The sequence below is a fragment of the Zingiber officinale genome, chromosome 6B, assembly GCF_018446385.1.
Source record: "Zingiber officinale cultivar Zhangliang chromosome 6B, Zo_v1.1, whole genome shotgun sequence".
Lineage (NCBI taxonomy): Eukaryota > Viridiplantae > Streptophyta > Magnoliopsida > Zingiberales > Zingiberaceae > Zingiber > Zingiber officinale.
The window spans coordinates 5,213,622-5,236,169 of NC_055996.1; the positions used below are offsets into that span (position 1 = coordinate 5,213,622).

Consider the following 22,548-nt stretch of genomic DNA (forward strand, 5'->3'; position numbering starts at 1 on the left):
TAATCAAATTTTACTTTTATACTTTACGGGTTAGGTAGTTATAGTGTTAAATAAAAAATAAATCAAAATCAAAAAAAATTATAGGTGCTATATATATATACATATATTATTTTTGTTTAGTTTTTCTGAACTCCCGATTATACTAATCAAATTTTACTTTTATAATTTACGGGTTATGTAGTTATAGTATTAAATAAAAAATAAATCAAAATCAAAAAAATTTATAGGTGTTCACGCAGCGCAAGTACGCAGAGGGGAGCTAAAGTATTAAAACTTTTTGATTTGTAGATTATATAATATTTTTAGAGGGGAGCTCAGAGTGTTTTAAGACAGAGGAATTAAACTGATTACGATAAAGGGTCTAAAAACGGTTGTTAGGGCAATTGGCCAAAAAGGGTTTTAGACGGAACTAAATCCAAAGCTAAAGGGAAAGCGCTTGCGTTTTACTACGCTGTGCCCGCTCGCTATGCAGATCGCACGGAGGCGGTTCTTCCAGACTGTTCTCTCCTGCTGCTCTTCTCCACCCTTCTCCTCCGCCGGCATAACAACGCTCACTCGAAGACGTGATGGATTGAACCTGTCGCTGCATCGCGCCACCCTGGCTGTACCATGGGCGGCACTGCAGTCCCGAGGCGCTAAAATACTCGGCACCGATGTAATTCATACGCCCTCCATCTCTTTCTCTCCGATCCTTTTTCCTTTTTTTTTCTTCCTAGAAAATTAATCAATGGATGAGTTTGGATTAGCAGGGGAACGTGTCTGATTCCAGATTATTATTATTATTTTTTATTCATGATGGCATGCTATGCCATTTTACGTGAAAATAAAGGGAAGGCCTGATCTTCATGGCCTCGTTACAACTTTTTTTTTTTTTGGATTCTGAATTATGATGGTAACATTAAGAGCATTCCGATCGGTCAATGGATGATTAATTCAAACAGAAGATAGTTTTTTGGTTCGATACGGTGTGAAACTGTTTCGAATTTTGCATTATGTTTTTTAATGAATTCTGGCAAACAACATCACCATCAAATTTGCATCTCCTATTTTTTTTATTTTTTTTATTTTTTCTAAATGAGCCATGTAAATTAGTTCACTGAAAATTTTAGCTTTTTGTTGGCAGAGTAATCTTTTGCACTTAGGGCACAATTTTCATGCTCATTCATATGGAAATACTTTTGAACCTTAGATCGTTTAAAGACAACTGCTTGAATTTGTATTGCATTTTTTTTCTTGTTGTTGCCTAAATTTATATCTACCATGATCACATATTTCTAAAAGTTTTGACTTCTATGATTATGACTGGAACGATGCTGTCACTTTATTTTAAGTGCAATAAAATAAAATTACCTGAATCTGTGGTTTGGAGCTAATTAATATCAAGGAAGTTTTAGAATACTAGCATTGGAATGTATTTTCTTAACAATATGCCTGGAAAACTGTCGGAGGTTCTCAAGCCTTTTAATGGATTAGAAAGTTGTTAGTTATCTTTTATTCTCTCCTTTGTCAAATTTTACATTGTTTCTTCTTTAGCTTATTTAAGAGATTTTGTTGTTGTTTTAGTACAACCAATTATAGTTTTAATGCCAAATTAAATCTGTCTAAATGTTTTGTCTGACTAATGCTACTTGTATGATGTGTCATTGCTATCATTATCTCATCTAACTATACTGTCCCGGATTGGAGTTGACTATAGGGATATGTTTGATTCTATTGAGGGCTGTTGCTAGTAGTATTCAAATCAATTAATTAGTTTTTTATTTTATTTCGCTAACTATAGTTTTCTTTTGCTTCCTTCGTCTCCTATGCCTTACACTAATTGACTTTACTAACCGGATCTATTGGTTGCCTTTGAACATGTCCATACCATTTCAACCTTTATTTTATTTTTATTTTATCATTTATTAGAGCTAGATCTAATTGCTCTCTGATATTATTGTGTCCCTTACACCTAATTGTTTGGACATGAAAATATCATTGCAACAACTTGCTGTATTTCTTTGTGATTTTTCTCTTCTTATCTACCTTTTCTCATTTTGTCTCAATGTTCCACCTACATTCCTTAGTAATTCGCTACTTTAGTTTGGACTCTTAGTTTCATTGTTCACCAAGAAATCTTGGTTCCAGAATTCTAATATATTTTCACCTTTGCTGCCACTGAAATTATCTCCCCCTTATTTTGCCTGCCAATGCATCTGTAATTAATGAGGTGAACTTCTTTGAGGGCTTTTCATGAGAAGCATGTTCGAGGTGCCAATATTTTTTGCTTCTCAAAATGTTTCTTCTTTCTTTCATTTTTCTCATTGTGTGCTTTTAAGAATTTTTTCTCCTGTTTAGTTAGTATTAGGGGGCATGGGGCAACTTATCTTAGTGGTTGTGTACCATGCTTGCTGTTGATTTTTATGGCTTCTTCCTCACCTTCAATGTTTCAGCTATGGCTCCTTGCATACTAGTATTGCAGTGATCAATTATATATTCTGCTTGAAATAACTTCCAACAGGAGACGCTTCAACCGTCTATTTTGCATAAAGTCAAAACTGGGTGGAAAACTATAAGCCTTCTATTAAATCTTTTCCTTCACTAAATTGCTTGAAAAAAAACATTGATAGCATACTATTGTAGTTGTTTAATTTTAAAATTCAAGATAAACTGATAATTTTATATCTGATCCTCTCTTTGGTGAAGCAAGACAATTGAACTGGTTCATTTAATTACTTGGTTTTCTGAGGTATGAAAATTTATAAATTTAACCTTAGTTTTGATTATCTTTTCTTAGTCTTTATGATTGTAAATGACATAGCTGTAGTTGGATGGATTTTTTTTATCAAATTATCTGTTTTATAAATATAATTATAATTTAAATATTTTAGGAAAATCTTTTTATTATCAAGGTGCTGCTCTGACATATTGTGATGTGGTGGTGTTCAGGTGAGGCCTGGAAAGATCGTGCAAAGAAAAGGTTTGCAGTTTGATCCACATCTTTTCTCAATTAGAAGTTTCTTGTTATCATCTTGCTAATCAGGAGGTTCTCATTGCCATACTTCACCAAAAAAGGTCGTATTTATCAGGTACCATTGGTAGCTAATCTGCTAGATATTTGATCTAGATGATGTTTTTATTTTGCTCTTTAATTTATATATACATCTTCTCTTATATTATTTTATAGGTACTAAAAGCACAACATACACAACATGGAAGAGGAGGAGCAACTATACAGGTATTGAAGTTGGGATTCTTTGTTAATTTTGGTCCTTTACAATAATGATTCATCTCTGCAGCAATTTCATGTTGTGCTGTGAATATTGTGTTTGATGGTGTTCCTTGGAATCACAATGAATTGACTCTTGGATGCTAGGCGCCACTGACACTCATTTGCCTAGGAGAGTCATCAAATCACTTATCTCTCAGCATCTTTATGATTTTCAGATATTTGTTTGGCTTCCCAATTCCTTGTGGAGTACTTAGAAGCATTCTGCATTGAGCTGCTTTTTCGTTTCCACACATTGAACATTATTTCTAGTCTGTCCTAACATAATTATAAGACAATTAGATGACCTTGGTACTCCTGACTGATATTCTGTACCTTGGTGGATCTTTTTGAAGTATTGGATAAGTGGTTATATGGTAGATGGGTAGTAGCTATGGATGAGTGCTTTTGTGATCAATGAAATTGGTTGTAGTGGTTATCTAGTCAATGCTCTTGTTTATGGCATTTTGCACTAAGGAAGAGTAACATGATGGGTCAAATTTCCTTTAAAGAATTAGAATTTGGGATAAGTGAGTGACTAGTTCACAGTTAACACTTAACACAAATACAAGAAAAAACAGGACAGTGAAGAACTTAAGATAGAAATTTGCAACGGACTTATCCACATGACTTACTCCTTGCAATATTGTTCACACCCTTAAAGTTGTTACTTGACAGCTTGCATTTTCCCTGGAGCAATATCCCAAAGATAGAACCCACAACTTTAACAAGAAAAAATATGCAAGGGTTCAAGTATAACAACACCTATTAGCTTCAAGTGTTGGCCAAGTTGGGTATTGGAGGATGTATGTGCTTCGCAACACTTGCATGAAGGTAGCAGATTCAAAATAAGGGCTTGTGCTTAGAGTTCTTCTACACAACCATTTTTCTAGGTTACGGAGAAAGAAGAAATATTTAGTAATTGTATTGGTATGATAGAAGGAGAGGAAGAGGAGGCTGGAGAGGGGTCAATGGCAGAAGATGGTTGTTGGTTGGTCCTAGGAAGATCGTACCAGTTCCACTGTACAAAAATTTTGTACCGAACCTTTCCTAAACAACCTATTGTGTTCTTTAGAAGTTAAATTAGGAATCGCAAACGAAACTTAACATTATTGATTCTAAATTTAACTTATCTGTTCTTAATGGTTCAGACTTGGATTGCAAGCAGAACTTAACACTATTGATCTAAATCCACCTACGTTATAAATTCAATTAAATATTAATTTCCAAAATTCGCTTCCAGGTTAAACATGGTGAGGTACTAGACCTTCTTAGATATGGGAGCAACCACTACTTCCTAGACAAAGCCTTTTAAGGAAAGTTAATATTTAATTTCCTTATATAACTCTAGGTTTAACCAAAAGGAACAATCGAATCACAAATTCGAAAAACAAAAAAAAAAACACAAACTCGAATAACAAATTCGAAAAACTAGAATCTAATGCCTCTTGTGTTTGGAATTCATACAAAGAAAAATAACTAGCATGATACGGAAGAAAATTACTAGTTATACCTCCTCTTTGTATGCTAATGAACTCAAGATCTTCTGCCGTATTCCTCGCCTCGCCTTGGACGTCGTGTGGGCGACGATCCTCCAAGATGAACACCACCCAAAGCCTTTTTCCTGCTTCTCTAAAATCCGGCCACCACCACCACTAAGGAAAAGAGAGCAAGGGGAAAGGAAGAGGGGAGAGGGCCGACCACAAGAGGAGCACCAACAAGAGAATAAGAATTGTTATCTCATGAGCCCTCCCCTCCCCTCCCCTTCTTTTATATTACTTGCCCAAGGCAAATAAGGGAAGACTTTTTACAAAAATTAAAATCTTCCTCTTGTTTTTTCTTTTTCTTTTTTATTTTTCCTTTTCTTTCCTCTTGATTGATTCAATCACCAAACATGGATTGATTGGCTTGATTGGCCGGCCCCTTGCTTGGGCACCAAGCAAGGGTGGCCGGCCACAATAAAAGGAAAGAAATAACCTTTGTAAAAATATTATAAGCAAAGAAAAAACTCTTATAAAATTTTACAAGTTCTCTTTTAACTTCTTAAAGTGAATGTTAAAAAAAAAAGTTTTTTAAAAATTAAAACCATGTTTTAAAATTTAAAAATTCTCTTTTAAAATTTCCTTTTTTAACCATGGTTACAAAATTAAAAGATTTAAAATTTAAAACTTCTCTTCCTTTTTTCTAAAACCACGAGGATGGTTAAAAAAGGAAAGTTTTAAAACTTTTAAACTTTCTTTTAAACCATGTGACTTAATTCAAATAAGGAAAGTTTTATATTTTAAAAACTCTCTTTTAAAACTTATAGTTTTCTACAAAGAGAGGATTTTAAAAATTCAAAACACCCTCCTAATTTGACATATCATGGTCGACCCTTCTTTGCTTGGACACCAAGCAAAGGGCCGACTACTTTGTGAAGGAGATTGGCCGACCCCTTTGGCTTGGTCACCAAGCCATGGGCCGACCCCCTCTTGGACACCAAGAAGAGCTTTTATTTGGATGGACTTGAGACTTTAATGAAGATACGACAGGGACCTAGAGGAGAAATTGGTTTTGGTCTTCCGATGAGCTTGAGTATCCCGTGTTCGCCCTGAACACACAACTCAAGTTCATCAATCCCAAATTACATTATGGGCTATTAGAGAGTTATTATTGCACTACCGTACCAATCCCAAATTACATTATGGGCTTCTTCTTATCATGAGTGTGTTAGTCTCCTTGTGTTTAAGATATCGAATGTCCATTAATTTAATTGAGTTACTGACAACTCACTATAATTAATGTCTTAGTCCAAGAGTAGTACCACTCAACCTCATTATCATGTCGGACTAAGTCCACCTGTAGGGTTTAATATGACAATCCTTATGAGTTCCTCTTGGGGGCATTCTCAACCTAGATTACTAGGATACAGTTTTCTTCTATAATCAACAACACACACTACAAGTAATATCATTTCCCAACTTATCGGCCCTATTGATTTATCAAACTAAATCTCACCCTTTGATAAGTTAAAAAAATAAATACTAAATATATATGCTTGTTATTATATTAGGATTAAGAGCACACACTTCCATAATAACTAAGATCTAGTTCTTTTATTAAGTCAGTATAAAAAGAACTTACCTAAAATGGTCCTACTCAATACACTTAGAATGTACTAGTGTAATTTATTAGTCAAGATAAACTAATACCTAATTACACTACGACTATTCCAATGATTTGTTCCTTTCCATCTTAGTCGTGAGCAACTGTTTATAATTTATAAAGAACTGATAACATGATCTTCTGTGTGTGTGATACCACACACCATGTTATCTATAATATAAATTAATTGAACAACTATATTTAACAAAAAAAAAAATATAGACATTTGACCAATGTGATTCTTTTATTTCAAAAATAAATGTTTACAAAAGCTAGGCTTTTAGTATACACTCTAACAATGGTGACCGGCGATGTCAGCGTGCGTAGGTGGCTTCATGTGTGTGTGTGAGTGGGAGAGAGGGAAAAGAGGAGACTGAATATAACTCCTCAAAAAAATTCTTAACCGGTTTGAATTAGGGTATTCCCACTTAAAATTTAGTTCAGCCATAAATTAGCCAAAACAAATCCAAATTGACTCCAATTCAAACCTGTGTGACTCTAGTCACCATGCCTACCCGATAGATTCAATCCGAACGTAATTCGACTTCAACTTGATGCTCTAATTAAATTCATTTGTCCAGTTCAACTTATTTTATTGTTTATTTTAAAAAAATCTATATTTTTTAAAGATGTGGAAAGATTTTAGACAAATTTTCGGTATTTAACACTGCTTGTCCTTGTCAAACACTTTTATATCACCTTTGCTACTTCTGGTGTCATTGTCTTGATTTCATTAACCTTCTTAGTGTCTTCCTAGATATTTACATTGGACAAAGATGTATTATGACGTTAGAATGCTGAAACATCTGTTTTCCATTTTGAATGATGCTTAAGAAATTTGCACTTGAAGCTAATGTACAAGTAAATTTAAGTTAATGTGGTTTAGTTTTTCCTGCACAACAATAACCAAGCCTTATCCCACTAGGTGGGGTCAGATTGCACCATTTCAAATTTTTGTTACTTTAGGACTGATTGATACTGTGAATAGAAAATAGGAAATCAAGATATAACCTATCTGTTGTAAGAAATTAATATCAATATTGTGTTGATTCAAAGTTTAACCAATTTACACTTCCATCAGCTGTAGCTTGATCATCTTTGGCTCTGTTGACTTTCTGATTAATCCATAATTGTCACTGACTTATTTCCATTCTGATTTAAACCATCAATATTCTACAGGTGGAACTTCGAGATGTTGATACTGGGAACAAAGTAACAGAAAGATTTCGCACTGATGAAGCAATTGAGAGTATGCATTCAACGTTTCCTAAACAGTCAGCATATCAGTGTGGATGATTATTGATCTTTTGATTTAGTACTCTTATGCATCTTCTATGTGGTGCAACACATGCATCTTGCAACACAAGAAAAGAGATTGATTGTTCATATGTTTGTGGAATAGGAATTTAAAAAGAGAGCTTGTTTGTTTGATGGTTTTGTAGAGTAGGAATTTGAAATTTGGAGTAATGAAGTGTAGAAAGGTTATAGAAACTTAGACATCACACCTAAGGAATCCTAGGCATCACATTGTAGGGGAATTACATCAGACGATCTGCAAAAATTGTTAAAACTCACTTTGTATCTTGTATTCCAGCAATATAGCAACACATTGATGCTATTAGATGGACTCTTTAATATAGAAAACATTAAGGTCTCATAAAGACTTTTAAAGACTCATAATTGACGGTTCAATTTCTCAAACATTGGAAATTAAAAAACATTGGAATGGTTGGTCTTTATCACTCACTCTTCGACTTTCAAACCTTAACAATTTTACAGTATTTCTAAATAAGGTCGTCATTTTTCAAAGTAGGCCAAATTAAAAATTAGGCTTTGGAATCTTTATTTCTGCGCTATAAAAAAAGGTTGTCCCCATCACTATGTTTACTTCAATAAGTCTTCTCCACAAGGATTGATCTACACATAGTACTATTCATACTTTTTCTCTGAAAATGAGGAAAGGCTGATGGTATCGGCTGCAGTAAAATTTAAGATTTGGATGACTTAATGGTCTCCTTGATACCCGAATATAGAATATCAAGGAAAATATTTATTGTCTTTTGCGAATATCCAATATGAAGTTATGGATTGAAGTTGAATGTTGATCACCTTATGCCTTGCATAGATTTTCTTATCGTGCCTAATTATTATTGTCAAAGCAAGAAAGGCCATCATTGGTTGATTTTTATGGGGATTTTAACCAAATAAGTTTGAAAGTGCACCTGCTCTGTGTATAAGCCATTTAATACACTTAATGTCCATATATAGGATATCTACTAGTGGCAGGTAGTTCTAGATAAGTATGGATCTGTGTTGAAGATGGTATTATTTTCTAAGTCGAGAAGGCAATTTTAATTTATTGGTGAACTTGTTGCAGATTGTCACTACATAATAATTACTTATTATGTTGTTTAAATCTAAGTTATTATCATAAATGATTGATGTATCATATATTTATCTACTTTAATTAAATAATAATAATTAGATTGTAATAAAATTTTGGAATTTAAAATATTATAGATATCTAATATTGTCCGAAGCAGGTGAAATGTCACAATTGAATTTTTGTAGCCATATCAGTACTGACAATATCTGCATATTATGAGCTTAGCAAAGTCATTTTTTGCTTTTATTGCTTATAGAAACGGAATATTCATCTTACTGATAATTTGACAATGTTGCACAAAATTCTACATCCAGTATTAGTTTCTACACTTTTCATGTTGCACAGGTGTCTTTGTTGAGGAAAAGTCATTCACATTCTTGTATCAAGAAGGCAATTTAGTAACGCTTATGGAGTGAGTCATTGTTGTTGTACATTTGTTTCAAGAATTATTATTTGTTAAAAATAATGAACCTGTATTTAAGTAGGCCGAGCACATTTGAGCAAGTGGAAGTGCAGAAAGAAATGTTTGGCAAAGCTGCTGCCTATCTTAAAGGTAATAAAAAAAATCATCAAAACAAACCAAATTAACATTGTCATGTCCTGCAAGTGCATTCTCTTTCTTACATTTTTCCGCCTATCTTCTTTTTCTTTATATAAAGGGAGTGTCTCCATCGTCTACTCCTAATTTCATCTGAGCCTTCAGGAGCAAAAATTTCATGTATGTTTCCTATTCTAATTTAGTGTGACTGTACTCACCCATACAAAATTGGTAATCAGTTTTGCATGTTATATGCGATGTACATGTACAAATTCGGAATCAGAATATTGACCAAATGAGTGAAAAACCGTAAACGGAATCTTGGACCATAATCTTAAGCTGCATGTCCTAAGATATTATTATAATCACTTCTCCATTGATTTGCATATTCAAGGTCTAATGCCTCAATGCTTGCCAAAATTGCTGGTGTTCCTTGAGAGGTAATGTATCTGCTCTTGGGCGTGAAACAAAAAATCTGTCTCTTGTGTGTGCAACAAGAATTAACATCATAACCTAATTGATCTGTCTAGTAATTGATAAAATTTCTATTAATGTATTATTAAACATATTTCCAGAAAGAATTTTTTGTGACTAAGCTCTATAGAAACTTCAATTGACAATAAAAAAATGTTGGAAATTAAAGATGGCCAAGAATTACTTTCTTGAGCTCAATGAGGTGCATTTACTCTAGCAATTAATACCTAGTTGAAGAGAAACTTTCTTAAGGTAATTTAATCTTAGAACTTTAGAACTTCTAGATTGGCTAACAATAAAAAACATGGCAAAGACATATTCTATGAATAAAGAAACTGAGATGGTTAATATTTTAAAGATGGATTGCAAACGATTGTTTTAACTGCTAATAGGTTTAAGGTACCATTATCCAAATGGCAATACTAGAAAAAATCTTACTCTATTGTGTTTGGTGAACAAGGAGAGACTACTTATTCGATGTGGAGATGGAGTTATTTTATTTTATGACTTGGAGAATTTGTACAGTGAACGAATTTTGACTGACAATAATTATAACTTTTTGCACATTTGCCTCAAGACTCCCAGGTTTGGTCTCAGATTCTTTAATTGTGAAATTGGACAAACTTAGGTTGTTTTAACTTTTGATAGAGAAGAATTCATACAAAATTTCAGTTTAATTTGGCTTATAGCAATTGCATATCTAAGAGAACCAAACTAATAAAGTTTTTTATTATTAAATAATTCAATAATTTGTTATCTTTGTAATTTTTCCACAGATTTGGCCTATCTTCTTTTAGATATTGGTAGGAAAAAATTTCCTTTGAATTTACATATGTTTTATTTATCAAATGAAGCTGAACTGATTGGTTTGATTTCAAACTCCAATTCGGTTTGGTTCCAAAGCCTTCTAATAAAATAATTGGTTTTTGACTTTATTCAATTTAGTTTGTTGATTGAACTGATTTAATCCTGGGTAAATGCTACCCATGAAACATAAGCCTGTAAGAAAATTGGAAGATGATAATTTGTTATATTTTTAAAAGATTTTTCATTCCCATTATTCATCCATCAAAGTTCAATTGTATAACAGGGTTTTTTTAGCACAGATATCAATTATGCACAGCAACTGAGTTTGATTGTGTATGAGCTGTTTCAATATGACAGTGTTGCTTCTGCTGGGAGGGCTGTATATGCTTCTTAAAAAACGCACTGAAAAAAAAATGTTAAAGAATAATGTTTGCAAGGCATTCAAGTTTGGTTGCTAATCTATAACTTTTTATGACTGATATAACAGCATTCTCTTATCTTTCTGCTTAGAAAAAAAAAATCTAGATTTTGTGAGGGATTGATTTTTTTGCTTAATGATTATTTTCGTGGAACCAACCTCTATATTTGAAGAATCACCTGTTATTATTTCCTTATTAGTTTCTCTCTCGTAAGCACTTCATTTTGTTATTCATGCATTTTTTTTTTCAATTTCTTCAGATGGTAAGTAAATTTGGTTCTCTTTAATTGCATGTACAGTTTATTGGATCTATTTCTTTTTCTCATGTGCTTTTAAGCATATTAATGCATAATTTTTGATGTTGGTTATTTCTCTTCTCCAAACAAGCAGAAGACATGGAGGTGACACTGCAGTATTATGATAACAAATTAATGTCTGCATCAGTTCCTCTTCGTGTAAAATGCAAAGTTGTTGAAGCACAGCCTAATGCTAAAGGGCTAACAGCTTCTCCTCAGTAAGTTGTTCTTATGTGCCATAAGCTTTTATTCCATCATCCTCAACTTGAATTTCTCTATTCAAAGTTCCTGTGTTTGTTTTTTAACTTTCAACATGTGTTTGCTATAGTTATATTCGAGCCACAAGTATGACTTTCTTTATTTGATTGAAAATTCATTATTTTTATTATTTTTAATTATATTTATTTTGTTGTCATGCTAGGAATATTTGTGCGTTTTTACCTCTTTTATATTATCATTTTTGGGGTAATAGAAAAGAATTGCGAGCTCGGTTGACTAGGAAGGTGAAATTAATATAAAAGAGGATAAAAAAGGGTTGGACAAACAACCACAAGAAATAATAGAAAAAAAAAGGTAGGAGCAAAGAAAGGGAGAATGAGAAAAGTCACTATGTTCATAAGAGTGAAGAAAGCCACTGCCAATAAACTAAAAATCATTAATCTTCGAAGGTGAGAATTTAGTGGAGCCATTGAAGTAACACATTACATCACTTCAAATAATGGTTGCTAATATGTGTTTAATTTTTCTTGTACATATCTCTAAGTACTAGGATAACAACATTGGCAAAACATTCCTAGTTGGGAGGGTATATAAATGTTAGTTGAAGGCTTAAAATTACTTTAAGTTGGTATTTTGATCTGGCTATAATTAAATGAAACTAATTGCCTCCAGCCATGGGCGGAGCTAACATGGGCACACTGGGTTGTGTACTTTGGGCAATGTCATTCCACTCCTTGATTCAAAGGAGGATGGCCCCCATGGGTGTAGTGTAGTTGGTACTTGGGTGGCAGATTTGCCGCCTTGGGTTCCCTCCCATCTAGGAGGCCTCTGTACCATGATTTACTATCTTGCCATGGGGCCGGTGACACTAGGCCATTTGGGATGAGTGATATCACCTTTTGTTGGATTGATTCAAAGGAGGATGCCATTGATTTAAGGGTTGTTTAGGAGAATCTATCTTTCTGAATTGGTGAGAATTGAAGTAGAGAAGTATCAGGATTCAGATAAAGAGTGTTCTAATCCATTTCTACTTCAATAAAAAATCTATTCAATCATATGTGGAGTGTCAAAAGCTGTACGATGATGAAATCAAACTCATGATGAAAAAGGTTTGGGATAATTGTGTGGAACCTGGTGATCTACCACACTTGCGAATCAAAAGTGTCGTATTTCTAAATACATGATAACCCTCAAAAATACGTGTAAGAAACATCCATTCATTGTTGCCGATATTGAGACATTACTAATAGGTGATGTGCATGTTCCATACACAGCTGGTTATTTAGTGGTGAAGCCAGGTGATGATCTCTCTTCTATCCCTCCTCATTCCTTAAATGTATATTTTTGTGAGGAAGAGATCCAATCCAATCCCAACTTTGGGGAAAGGAGTTCAAAAATGTTATATGACTTCATATCCAATTTAGGAAATTGCAGCGAAGGAGAATTCTGGTGTTTGAACTGTTTACTTCCATAACTTTACTAGGTTCGCTGGTATTCTTCTTTTGAGGAGCAGGACGAGAGAGATCTTTGAGGTGAGGGGCAGCCCAACGTTATCCGATGAAATATATATGGTAGAAGGCAGCCCCCTTCGTGGCAATGTAGCGAGATAGTGATCCAAGCACTCATATATTAACTAGTGTTAGGTCAACTTTGTGATTTCTGCTTCGTAGCTTGCGAATGGACCATTAAGAGGACTCACTGGGTCCATCCAAGGGCTTAATACATAAATGATCAGTTCCCAGTCTAGAGAAAATGTTTATGTAATGAGAATTGTGAAAGACATATCGGTGATGATTGGATGAATGATAGTTTTATTGTTTATGTAGAAAAAATATATTTCTAAGAGTTGATAATGGAATTATTGTACAAAGGTTTCAAAATATGAAGACTTGAAAACAACAGTTGTAAGATAATTATTTTGTGATGCTAAAATTTGTTTGCGCCTGCACTGAACCAAGATCCTATCTCTGCCCCTGCCTCCAGCCCTTGAAGCACACTGCTACATTTTAGCAAAGAATTCTATGATGCAATATAATGTAAGTTTGATGGAGAAACAGAATATAAATGTTAGCCAAGGGCTTAAACATTACTTTTAAGTTGGGGTGTTGATCTAGCTTGAGTTACGTGAAACTAATTGCCTTAAGGTTCTCTGTTTCATATCAGTAAAGTAGGCTAAGATTACTATAATGCAAGTTGGATGGCAAAGCAGAATCTTTAGTTTGGTTTTTTAATATGCTAATCCATAATGACAAATGGTTTTAATATATATATATATATCATTCTTGTTTATCTTATGTTGCTTCTCTAAATTCATTAGCCACCTTTGATTTTATACCCTTTATTGCAAGTTGTTGAAGGGGAGCCTTGGTGCAATGGTAAAGTTGCTGCCATGTGACCTGAAGGTCATGGGTTCGAGTCGTGGAAACAACCTATTGCAATACAGGTTAAGGCTATGCACAATAGATCCAATGTAGTCCGATTCTTCCTTGGGACCGGAACTTTTGTACCAAGCTGTTTTTTTTTATTGCAAGTTGTTCTTGACCTTTTATGGCTTGCCATCATTTTGAGGTTTTAACATGACAACTCTTATTCGTTGAAATGCTCCATGCTCTCTGTGACATACAGTCCATCAACTTCATCTTCCCTCCTGCTATTTGACAACAGTTCTTTATCTATTTGTTTTCTTTTAAATAATTAGAACATGCCTTTGTATTTGATTAATGATGTATATTCGTCCTTGGTCTCCTAACTTTCTCTTTGATTGTTAAACAATGAATTATGCTTGCTTCTATAAAACAGCCTGACCTGAATCATATTCATATTTCTTAACCTTTTCTTGCTTTGGCTGCACAAAACTATTTGATTAACTAGTGCTGCATGAATATGTGATGGAGAATTTGAAGCAATTTCAAGTTTATTTGAAATTTGAGCTCAAAGTTTAAGGCTTAGATCATAAATCTTTTGGTCCATAACTTTGTGCACACCTCTTCTAGTTTTTGTTTTGTAGTTTACTATGTGGTAGGTTCCAAATTCAACCTTAATGAAATCATAGCACTCTTAGTCCAAAATTTTGTCCTAACAAGTTTAGTAACATACTTCTGTGGATCACATCCTAACAAAATTCACATACACTGAACAATGTTATATACAAGCATTATATTTGCACTTTGTTATACATTTTCACTAACCACTACTTGTTTTGCTCTTCTCTGTTTACTGTATGCTTCTCTTATCTCTAGCCTGTTTTCCAAAGGATTTTTTTTAGGCAAAAGTTTTATTTCACCTCATGGACTCAATATTATCACTTTGTCCACAAGAGGTTACTGTTGCTTTGCCTAATACCTCTTAGGGCGTGTTTCATATGTGGAAGTTAAACCAAAAGATTCAAAAAGAAAAATCTTTTTCAAATCTATATTTGATTTATGTTTTTTTATCTTTGATAAAGAAATAGGAAGAACAAAAAAGACTTAGTTAGCACCAACGATAAAATAAGATAAAGTTTATTTAAATATATAATAATGATATTGTAAAGGATAGAATTCAATGATGTAGGAGGATCTATATAGCCAACCCATCTAGTAGAAGGCTCGGATGCTATTGTTGTATCTTTGACAAATAAAGTTTTGTTGCTTCTTGCTTTCCTTCCATGAACGAAAATGACTGGATGGAAAATATTTCACAATCATTTTTTTCTGTAATGTTTTTTTGTTGCCCTCTTTCTTTCTCTAGGTGTGCCCTCCTTTACAGGAAACAAAGTTTAAGAGTTCAATGTTGTCATACTGCACCCGCATCCAACACTTCACAAATTCTAGTCCCTTTAGGCCTGTACCTTACAAAGCCTGGTTAGGGTGTGGATTAAACTAAGATTTGTAAATTCTAGGGTCATTTTGACAATATTGAAACTGCAGGAGCCATTTGGACAGAAATAATAAAATTTGAGGCATTGACTATTGAAATTCTAGGGCAATCAGTGTCTCCTTACTTTTAACATATTTACTTTCTGTATGTCTGACAAGTTCCTAAATTGCTTTTAAATGCAGGTACAAAAGGGTTGTAATAGATAATGGCCTTACAGTGCTTGTAAGTTTGTTATTTTACTTGAAGAGTTTATGTACCTCTATCATGTTCTTGATTCTCTTATAGCTCTCATGCATCTTTGATATGCAATTCTTAATTATTATTATATTTAAGATGTATCGGATTATAGAAGCTGTTTTCTTTTTTCTTTATAAACTTTAGAGCTGATGATAATATATTTACAAGACTTAGCTTGTTTTATAGGTAAAGTGAAAAGGAGCGATGTTTTTTCTTTGGATGAGTACAATTTAACTTCGCAAATTGCTATGAATGTAGTTGACATGTTTAACTGACAACTAGTCCCCTCGGGGTGGTGCAGTGGTTGAAACATAGGGTGTTGCAACATGAGATTTTGGGGTCAAAACATCCGAACATGCCTTCCCCTATGCCTAGGCCACCTGCACTAATGGCTAGTAGCCACCCATGATTTATCTCCTCTGTGTTGGCCTAGGGACGGGTTGGCGGGTGCGTTGGGGGTGAGCAAATCGCCTTTAACCACATGTTTAACTGACAACTAGATATTCTTTAACAACCTAATGATTATGATGCAAGTACAAGAATGTTCTATGGAGTAAAGCACTTGTGAATTTGTAGATCACTGGATACTAGTTGCTGAATTCTAGATTAAAATATTGAACAAAGGACAGCTTATTTTGAAACAAATTAACATTAAAACCAATGTTAAGTCATTGTCATAGCATCTGAACCATCAATCCTTGTGATTGAGCTACTGTCAATTTGTACTTTCCTATTTAAAATTTCGAAGGACCAAGGAAGCAGCAGTGGACTGCCACCAAAACTCCAAAATGATCACCTCAATTCTTACTAGTAATGCACCAGGAAGTTTTGCACTTTTTGCTATCAAAGGCACTAGGCTAAGCCCCTAGGTTCTGAAACTCAACAATCAACTTGAGCTTTCCATCATTTGATATGATATATTTTTATTGCATCACCATAATTGTAAACATCTTAATTATATCCACCAATGTTACTCTGATTTGTGCTCAAGTATCTAACATGAATATGGATATAGATGTGAAGTATGTGATTTATGAAATCTGGGAACATGAAATTTTTGATGCGGATATAGGGACTAAATAAACGTTATCTAACAGGTGTATTATTACCTACTGAAAGATAATACATCATCACTATTCCCACTACCAAAAAAAAAACATTTAAGGTAGAGAAAGTTGCCTCTTCCTCTTCCTTCTTTCCTTTTTCCTCTTCTTATTATCCAACCCATAACTTTTTCCCTCTTCCATATTCTCTACCCTATCTTTTCGTACTACTGTAGTTTGAACTCATGAACTTATAACAATAACAACCAAACCTTATCCCATTAGGTGGGGTTAGCTATATGGATTCTTTTACGTCATGGAGTTCTATCTCCTACTATATCATCATCTATACTTAAATAAATTTTATCTTATTTTATTATTACTAACCAAGTCTTTTTTGATTTTCCTTTTCCTTGTTTGATATGCGTGTTTGTCATAGTTTCACATCGTCTAAGTTGAGCATTTATTGGTCGTCTAAGTACATGCCCGTACCATCTTAAATGTGTATCTTGGAGTTTTTCTTCAATAGATGCAGCTTTGATTTTCTCTCTAATGCTCTCATTTCTTATTCTGTTCATCCTCGTATGTCCACACATCCATCTTAACATCGTCTTCTCTGCAACTCTCATCTTCTGCTCATGTGGTTGAGTGTCCAACATTCAATTCCATATAACATAGTAGGTCTAATTGTCATTTTATATAATTTTTTTTTAAGTTTTAGAGATACTTTACCATCACATAAAACATCCAACGCTCTCCTCCTTTTCAACCATCCTGCTTGTATTCTATGTAAGACATCTCTCTCAATCTCTCCATCGTTTTGCAAAAATGATCATAAATATTTAAAACTCTTGGTTTCAGCCAACTTGTTATCTCTTATTTTAATAATTGTCTCATTACGTTTAATATTGCTAAACTTAAATTCCATCTATTTTGTCTTTATTCTACTAAGTCTAAAACTTTTCCCTTTTAGCGTTTCCTGCCAAGATTCTAGTTTAGCATTTACTCCTTCACATGTCTCATCTACCAAAGCAATATCATCTACAAACAACATGCACCACAGTCTTGAATGTGTGCAGTGAGTTCGTCTATAATTAGTGGCGCTAGCCTCTCCTTCCGGTTCTCTCCAATGATAGACTAGCAGAAGATTTGGAAATTTGTGTTGTGTTCAAGGTTCAAAATCTCGAGCCAGAGCTTTTGTCTTTAGTTGGAACGATACTGTTTCGGTGTGACTGGCCTAGCCTCACAAAAGTTTTCCATCGATCATCAGATAAATCAGGAAGCGCTCATGGAGGTTTATTCGGCCAGCATTCTTAGGTCTGCTTTGCACTAGAGGAAAAATAAATTCATTGCAAATGTTGAAGTAAAACTTAAAACATTGATATATCTTAGCTCACCGCTTGACTGCCAAATCACCTATTAAAATCCGTCAGCCCAAAAAATTATTGATGAAAAACAATTTAATTGTAGACTATTTAATTATTTATGACCCATAGAGTTTAACATTTATTACCGGAACCATTTTTAGCTCTCAGAATTTAGAGATATCATGCGAGTATGTTATTCTTTAATGTTTTCCTTCTTAAGACATGGCAAATAACATTTGGGATTTAAAATGAGGACCATATCAGGTTCATTCCTAGCACTATTAATTGCTATCTATAAGACGTCTGTTACACTGAAACATTTTCAATTGCTTGATTACATCACTTCTCTATTTTCTCTTATGATTGATGGCCATTTTCTACGGTTGACGTTTAGTTGCTTTATAATTCTCTTATATTTTTCACTCAGCAACAAGTCTATTTACTTTTTAGCGTAGTAACATTGGTCTTCTATTGTAATTCCTAGGCACCTCCCTTCATTGACATTGGCCAAGAGATCATGGTCAATACCACTGATGACTCATACATTACCAGGTTAGTTAAATTCTTTCTTTATATATAATTCAGAATTGCAAGCCATGTCCATATACTTTTTCCTTGTTAATGAGACACTTTTACTGGTCATGCAATTGAAAGCATTTGTCTGCGAGCTTCCGATTTAATAATACCTCTCTAAAGTCACTGTTAGGATGCCTAATTTTACATCTTTCCTACTTGAAAGCATTCTAGTTGTATTGTAACTCTTTTGATCTTATTGCCAGGGCATAAGAGTCGCATCTCCAGGTGGAACTCTACACCTGAGCCTTTTTGTTTAGTATTGTAACACTGGCTACCGCAAATATCTTAATTATTTTCCATTAGACGAGTTTATTATTTTTTCCTTTTAGAGTTCCATGTAGTTTGACGAACAAAGTGTCGATATTGCTGATTAAAAATGCTTCAATAAATAATGTAATCTGCTCATTACTCCACATCATTATGGAGTCTTATGAGCTATACCCAAAGGGGTGCCTTTTAGTCCACTTTCAAAGGGAAAATGTACTTTAAATTCTTGCAATCAGTTTTATTTGAAACTTGAAAGTAATACAGATTCTTTTTTTTTTTAAATGAACGGTAAAATGTGTAGATGATGAGTATAATATATAATGTTGGTCAAGGACTATTCATGTCTTCGAAGGACCATATTATGAAAGCATGACTTAGCTGCATGTAACTCTTTCACTGTGCCTGCCCATGCTTTTCTTGGACTGACACTCCTGAAGAAGTCATATATCTTCTTTGCCTTGCCTGTTTGTCCAAACACTACTGCCCGGCTACCAGCTGAGGTTGGGATGGTATCCCTGATCTACAGGTTTTGTTTTATCAGTGATGAGTCTGTATGCTTATCATGCCTATAAATCCACCTGCCTCAAGTATGCATAATGAACTCGTCTAATTCATAAAGTATCCTACTTTTCTTGGATTTTCCATATTACATTGGCTAATAAGACAATCCTGAAAATAAAAATCAGGTCTCAGAATAGACTGATGTAATAGTCATGCTGTATACTCCATGTAGATGCCCAAGAGATAAGGGGATAAGGGATCACCTTACTTGAATCCTCCACCACCACTAAAATATTCATAAATATCTTCATTAATTATTAGGGAGAAAGAAGTAGCGGTAATGCAACTCCCTTATCCATGTAATGAATACAAAGGATATAAATTTTATTCTCATCCACTGGGTTTGCAATAATATTTTTTGATCCCTTATTTTTTACTCATCCACAAATCAAACCCGAGACATTAATCTGGACATGTTCTTTCCTTCTAACTTGGACTCTCACATGGAGAAGAATGAAGAAGGCCAAACTCATCGCCATGGTTAATCTGGAGCTCCTCTCGTTCTCTCTGCTGCTGCTCGTTGCCGTGCTATTATTACCTTCAATCGAAAAGCTTTTCTCAATTCTCAGTAATGAACTTGTTGAGTTATTAATGACCTATATATTTTAACAATAAATGTATTATAATTAATTAATTAATTACCTAAGGCACCGGCAGCAGAGTCTGCATCTGGATGATCCTTTACGTATTGTTCGAAAATTTGAGCATCCGTCGAATTAGGCGCTAGGTTCAGTAATCCTGCAGTTAATTAAACAAAACAAATTAGTTTAATTATACTTTCATAAATTACTTTTTGGTATTTTCTTTATAAAATTAAAAATAAAAAATAAAAAAAAAACTCACTGGGGCAGTCGGAGACGTTGGACTGCACGCTGCACTTGGACGGCAGGCCGAGCGCAAGGGAGGCGTTGATCGTCAGGCCGAGCTGCGGTTCGTTGCGGTCCCTGACGATCATGCAGAGGCACTTGATGCTGTTCGCTGCCACCACCTGCTTCAGCCCGGAGCAGCAGTTCGGCGTCGGCGCCTCCGCCTTACCCTCCACGTACTGTAGGCACGTCTGCACCGCCGGCAGCTGGCTCGAGCACTCCTCCCGGTCGCTCGCGAAGTCAGACCGGGCCGGCGGCGGCTCCACCACCCCCAGGAGCAGCACGACAACCAGCATCCAGTACTTGTAATTCGAGCTCAGGCTTAACGGAGCCATGTTTGATCAAAGATACATGTAAGAGACTTAGAGGGGAGGCGCAGGCGCCGGAGAGGACCGGTGAGCGGAAGGCATATTTGTATGTATATATATATAATATATAAAAGAATTTATTTTCTTTGGTCCTTTTCATTGTTAATGCATGAAAGCTTTGGGCAACTAACACTTCAACAAAGTGGTTGCATTTAAGAGGGTTAAAAGGAAGGAGTGTCGCTGGTGATAGAAGTGAAAATTTTTTTTATCAAATGCCTTCTACTTTTAATCGATCGTCACTCGATGGCTGAGTTGATCGTGAAATCGAAGTAACGTGACCACGTAACTGATAGTCAAATGACGACTCTAAATCCAGAGTGTGAAGTGACTACAGTATTTCTTATAGTTGAGCGGTGGCTCTAAGCCCAGATTGATAATTGATAATCGAGTGATAGCTCTAAAACCCAGGACAGCAGTGGTAGCCGAGCAATGACTCTGTCACTGAAGACACTGCTTGTCCAGTCAGTCGGATTTATAGTCTCTTTCGACTAGACTTGAGGGGAAGACTTGTGATACGATGATAAAGGAGGGCCATCAAGCGTGGGTCAAAGGCGGAGATAGCAGTTGACATGGAGGTCAAAGTCAGAGTGGTCAACATCAGGAAACCAACGGTCTCATCAAAAGTAGGCCGACTGGAGGTCGACTTCAATTGTCGATCGGGCCTGAAGGGTCTGATTGGCCAAAAAGCCCATCTGAGTAGATCGCTTAGTTTGTTGGGCAAAACACAGCCTACTGAACTGAGGTATTACGGAGGAGAGCAGTTGCTAGGATCGACTGGGCAGGGAGTCCCGGTCGAGCGGCTATCCCGCTCGGCCAAAACAGTGAGACCCCTCTCATATCTCGTAATATTCATCTAGGAGGTAATGTTATTGACAACAGCGCATGGTCAACAGGTATATAGTACGATGGAAACTTCTATTGCCATGTCAAGGATTTAAGTGCCTTGTTAAAGTATGGTGTTAGAGATACTTTTCTGACATGCTTTTCATAGGACTGTTGAAAAAACGTATCTGTGTCTTGAGAAGCGTGCACGTCGCCTACTGTATCACCATGTGAAGGGGGGTCTATGTACCGGCGGAGCTATGTGATATCTATTATTTGTGTTTGTGCTCTCGTTGCTGCTAGATTGCTCCGCATTCTTTTTATTATTCGGGTAATTGACTTGAACGTCGGAGGGCCAATATCGGAAACTCTTTCCTGGACCTGGCACTAACGTTTCTTGTGTTGCAGATCGGAACGGAGTCTTCACACAGTCAACCAATGAGTCACATCCCAACTAGTCTTCTTCGCCATTTTTAGACAGGATTATGCCTTCTACTTATAATCGTTCGTCGCTCGAATAAGTAATTGCAAAATTATGACTAAATGGCTGAGTTGATCATGAAATTGAAGTCAAGCGACCACTCATAATTTAGTACTCTCAATCTTCGATAAAATATAGATAAATAAATTATGGACAATATTTTATCTTAGTATAATGACCTTTTGTATGGAAAAGGTCATATACTCAAAGAGACCTAGCTCAACTCTAGACTGAGCTCGAGTCAAGTCGGTTAACTCATGGCCAAGATGGATTCGAATTCGCCCAAATCACATTTGAGTTAAGTTCAACGAGCCAAACTTAAAACTAGGCTCAGATCAAGCGGCTCTCAAGAGGTATATCCTTTGAGAATCCCAACAACTCTTCACTCTAAGATAATGACTATAAGGAGAACAAGAGAAATATATTGTCTCACTTCTTTGTTATTTTCTCATTCAAACCCTCCTTTTTGACTTGAGTTTCCCTTATCGAACCCTTTTTGTTTTTTTTATTTTTTATTTTTTTTAATGATCTTTTCAGTTCTTTTATCATGCCATCATCAAAAACTTTCACCGG

The 22,548-nt window shown here is 35.0% G+C and overlaps 2 protein-coding genes across 3 annotated transcripts; one reads left to right on the plus strand and one right to left on the minus strand.

The window, feature by feature from the left end:
* The first annotated feature begins 346 nt into the window (after nucleotides 1-346).
* Nucleotides 347-19,136, plus strand: LOC121991780 (elongation factor P-like). 2 transcript variants are annotated; one of them, XM_042545811.1, is made up of 11 exons: nucleotides 347-655; nucleotides 2,929-2,959; nucleotides 3,055-3,068; nucleotides 3,167-3,217; nucleotides 7,571-7,640; nucleotides 9,123-9,189; nucleotides 9,260-9,330; nucleotides 11,405-11,528; nucleotides 15,570-15,609; nucleotides 18,519-18,586; nucleotides 18,814-19,136. In XM_042545811.1, the coding sequence occupies exons 1-11, from the start codon at nucleotides 467-469 to the stop codon at nucleotides 18,818-18,820; spliced, it is 732 nt and encodes a 243-aa protein (XP_042401745.1). In that variant the 5' UTR covers nucleotides 347-466; the 3' UTR covers nucleotides 18,821-19,136. The 2 variants fall into 2 exon arrangements, with proteins under 2 accessions (XP_042401745.1, XP_042401746.1); XM_042545812.1 differs by having other exon boundaries at nucleotides 349-655; nucleotides 9,263-9,330.
* Nucleotides 19,137-19,670: 534 nt separating this feature from the next.
* Nucleotides 19,671-20,718, minus strand: LOC121991781 (non-specific lipid transfer protein GPI-anchored 13-like). Its single transcript, XM_042545813.1, has 3 exons — nucleotides 20,282-20,718; nucleotides 20,081-20,176; nucleotides 19,671-19,976 (listed from the first exon to the last, which is right to left on the minus strand). The coding sequence occupies exons 1-3, from the start codon at nucleotides 20,637-20,639 to the stop codon at nucleotides 19,816-19,818; spliced, it is 615 nt and encodes a 204-aa protein (XP_042401747.1). The 5' UTR covers nucleotides 20,640-20,718; the 3' UTR covers nucleotides 19,671-19,815.
* Between the last annotated feature and the right edge of the window lie 1,830 nt (nucleotides 20,719-22,548).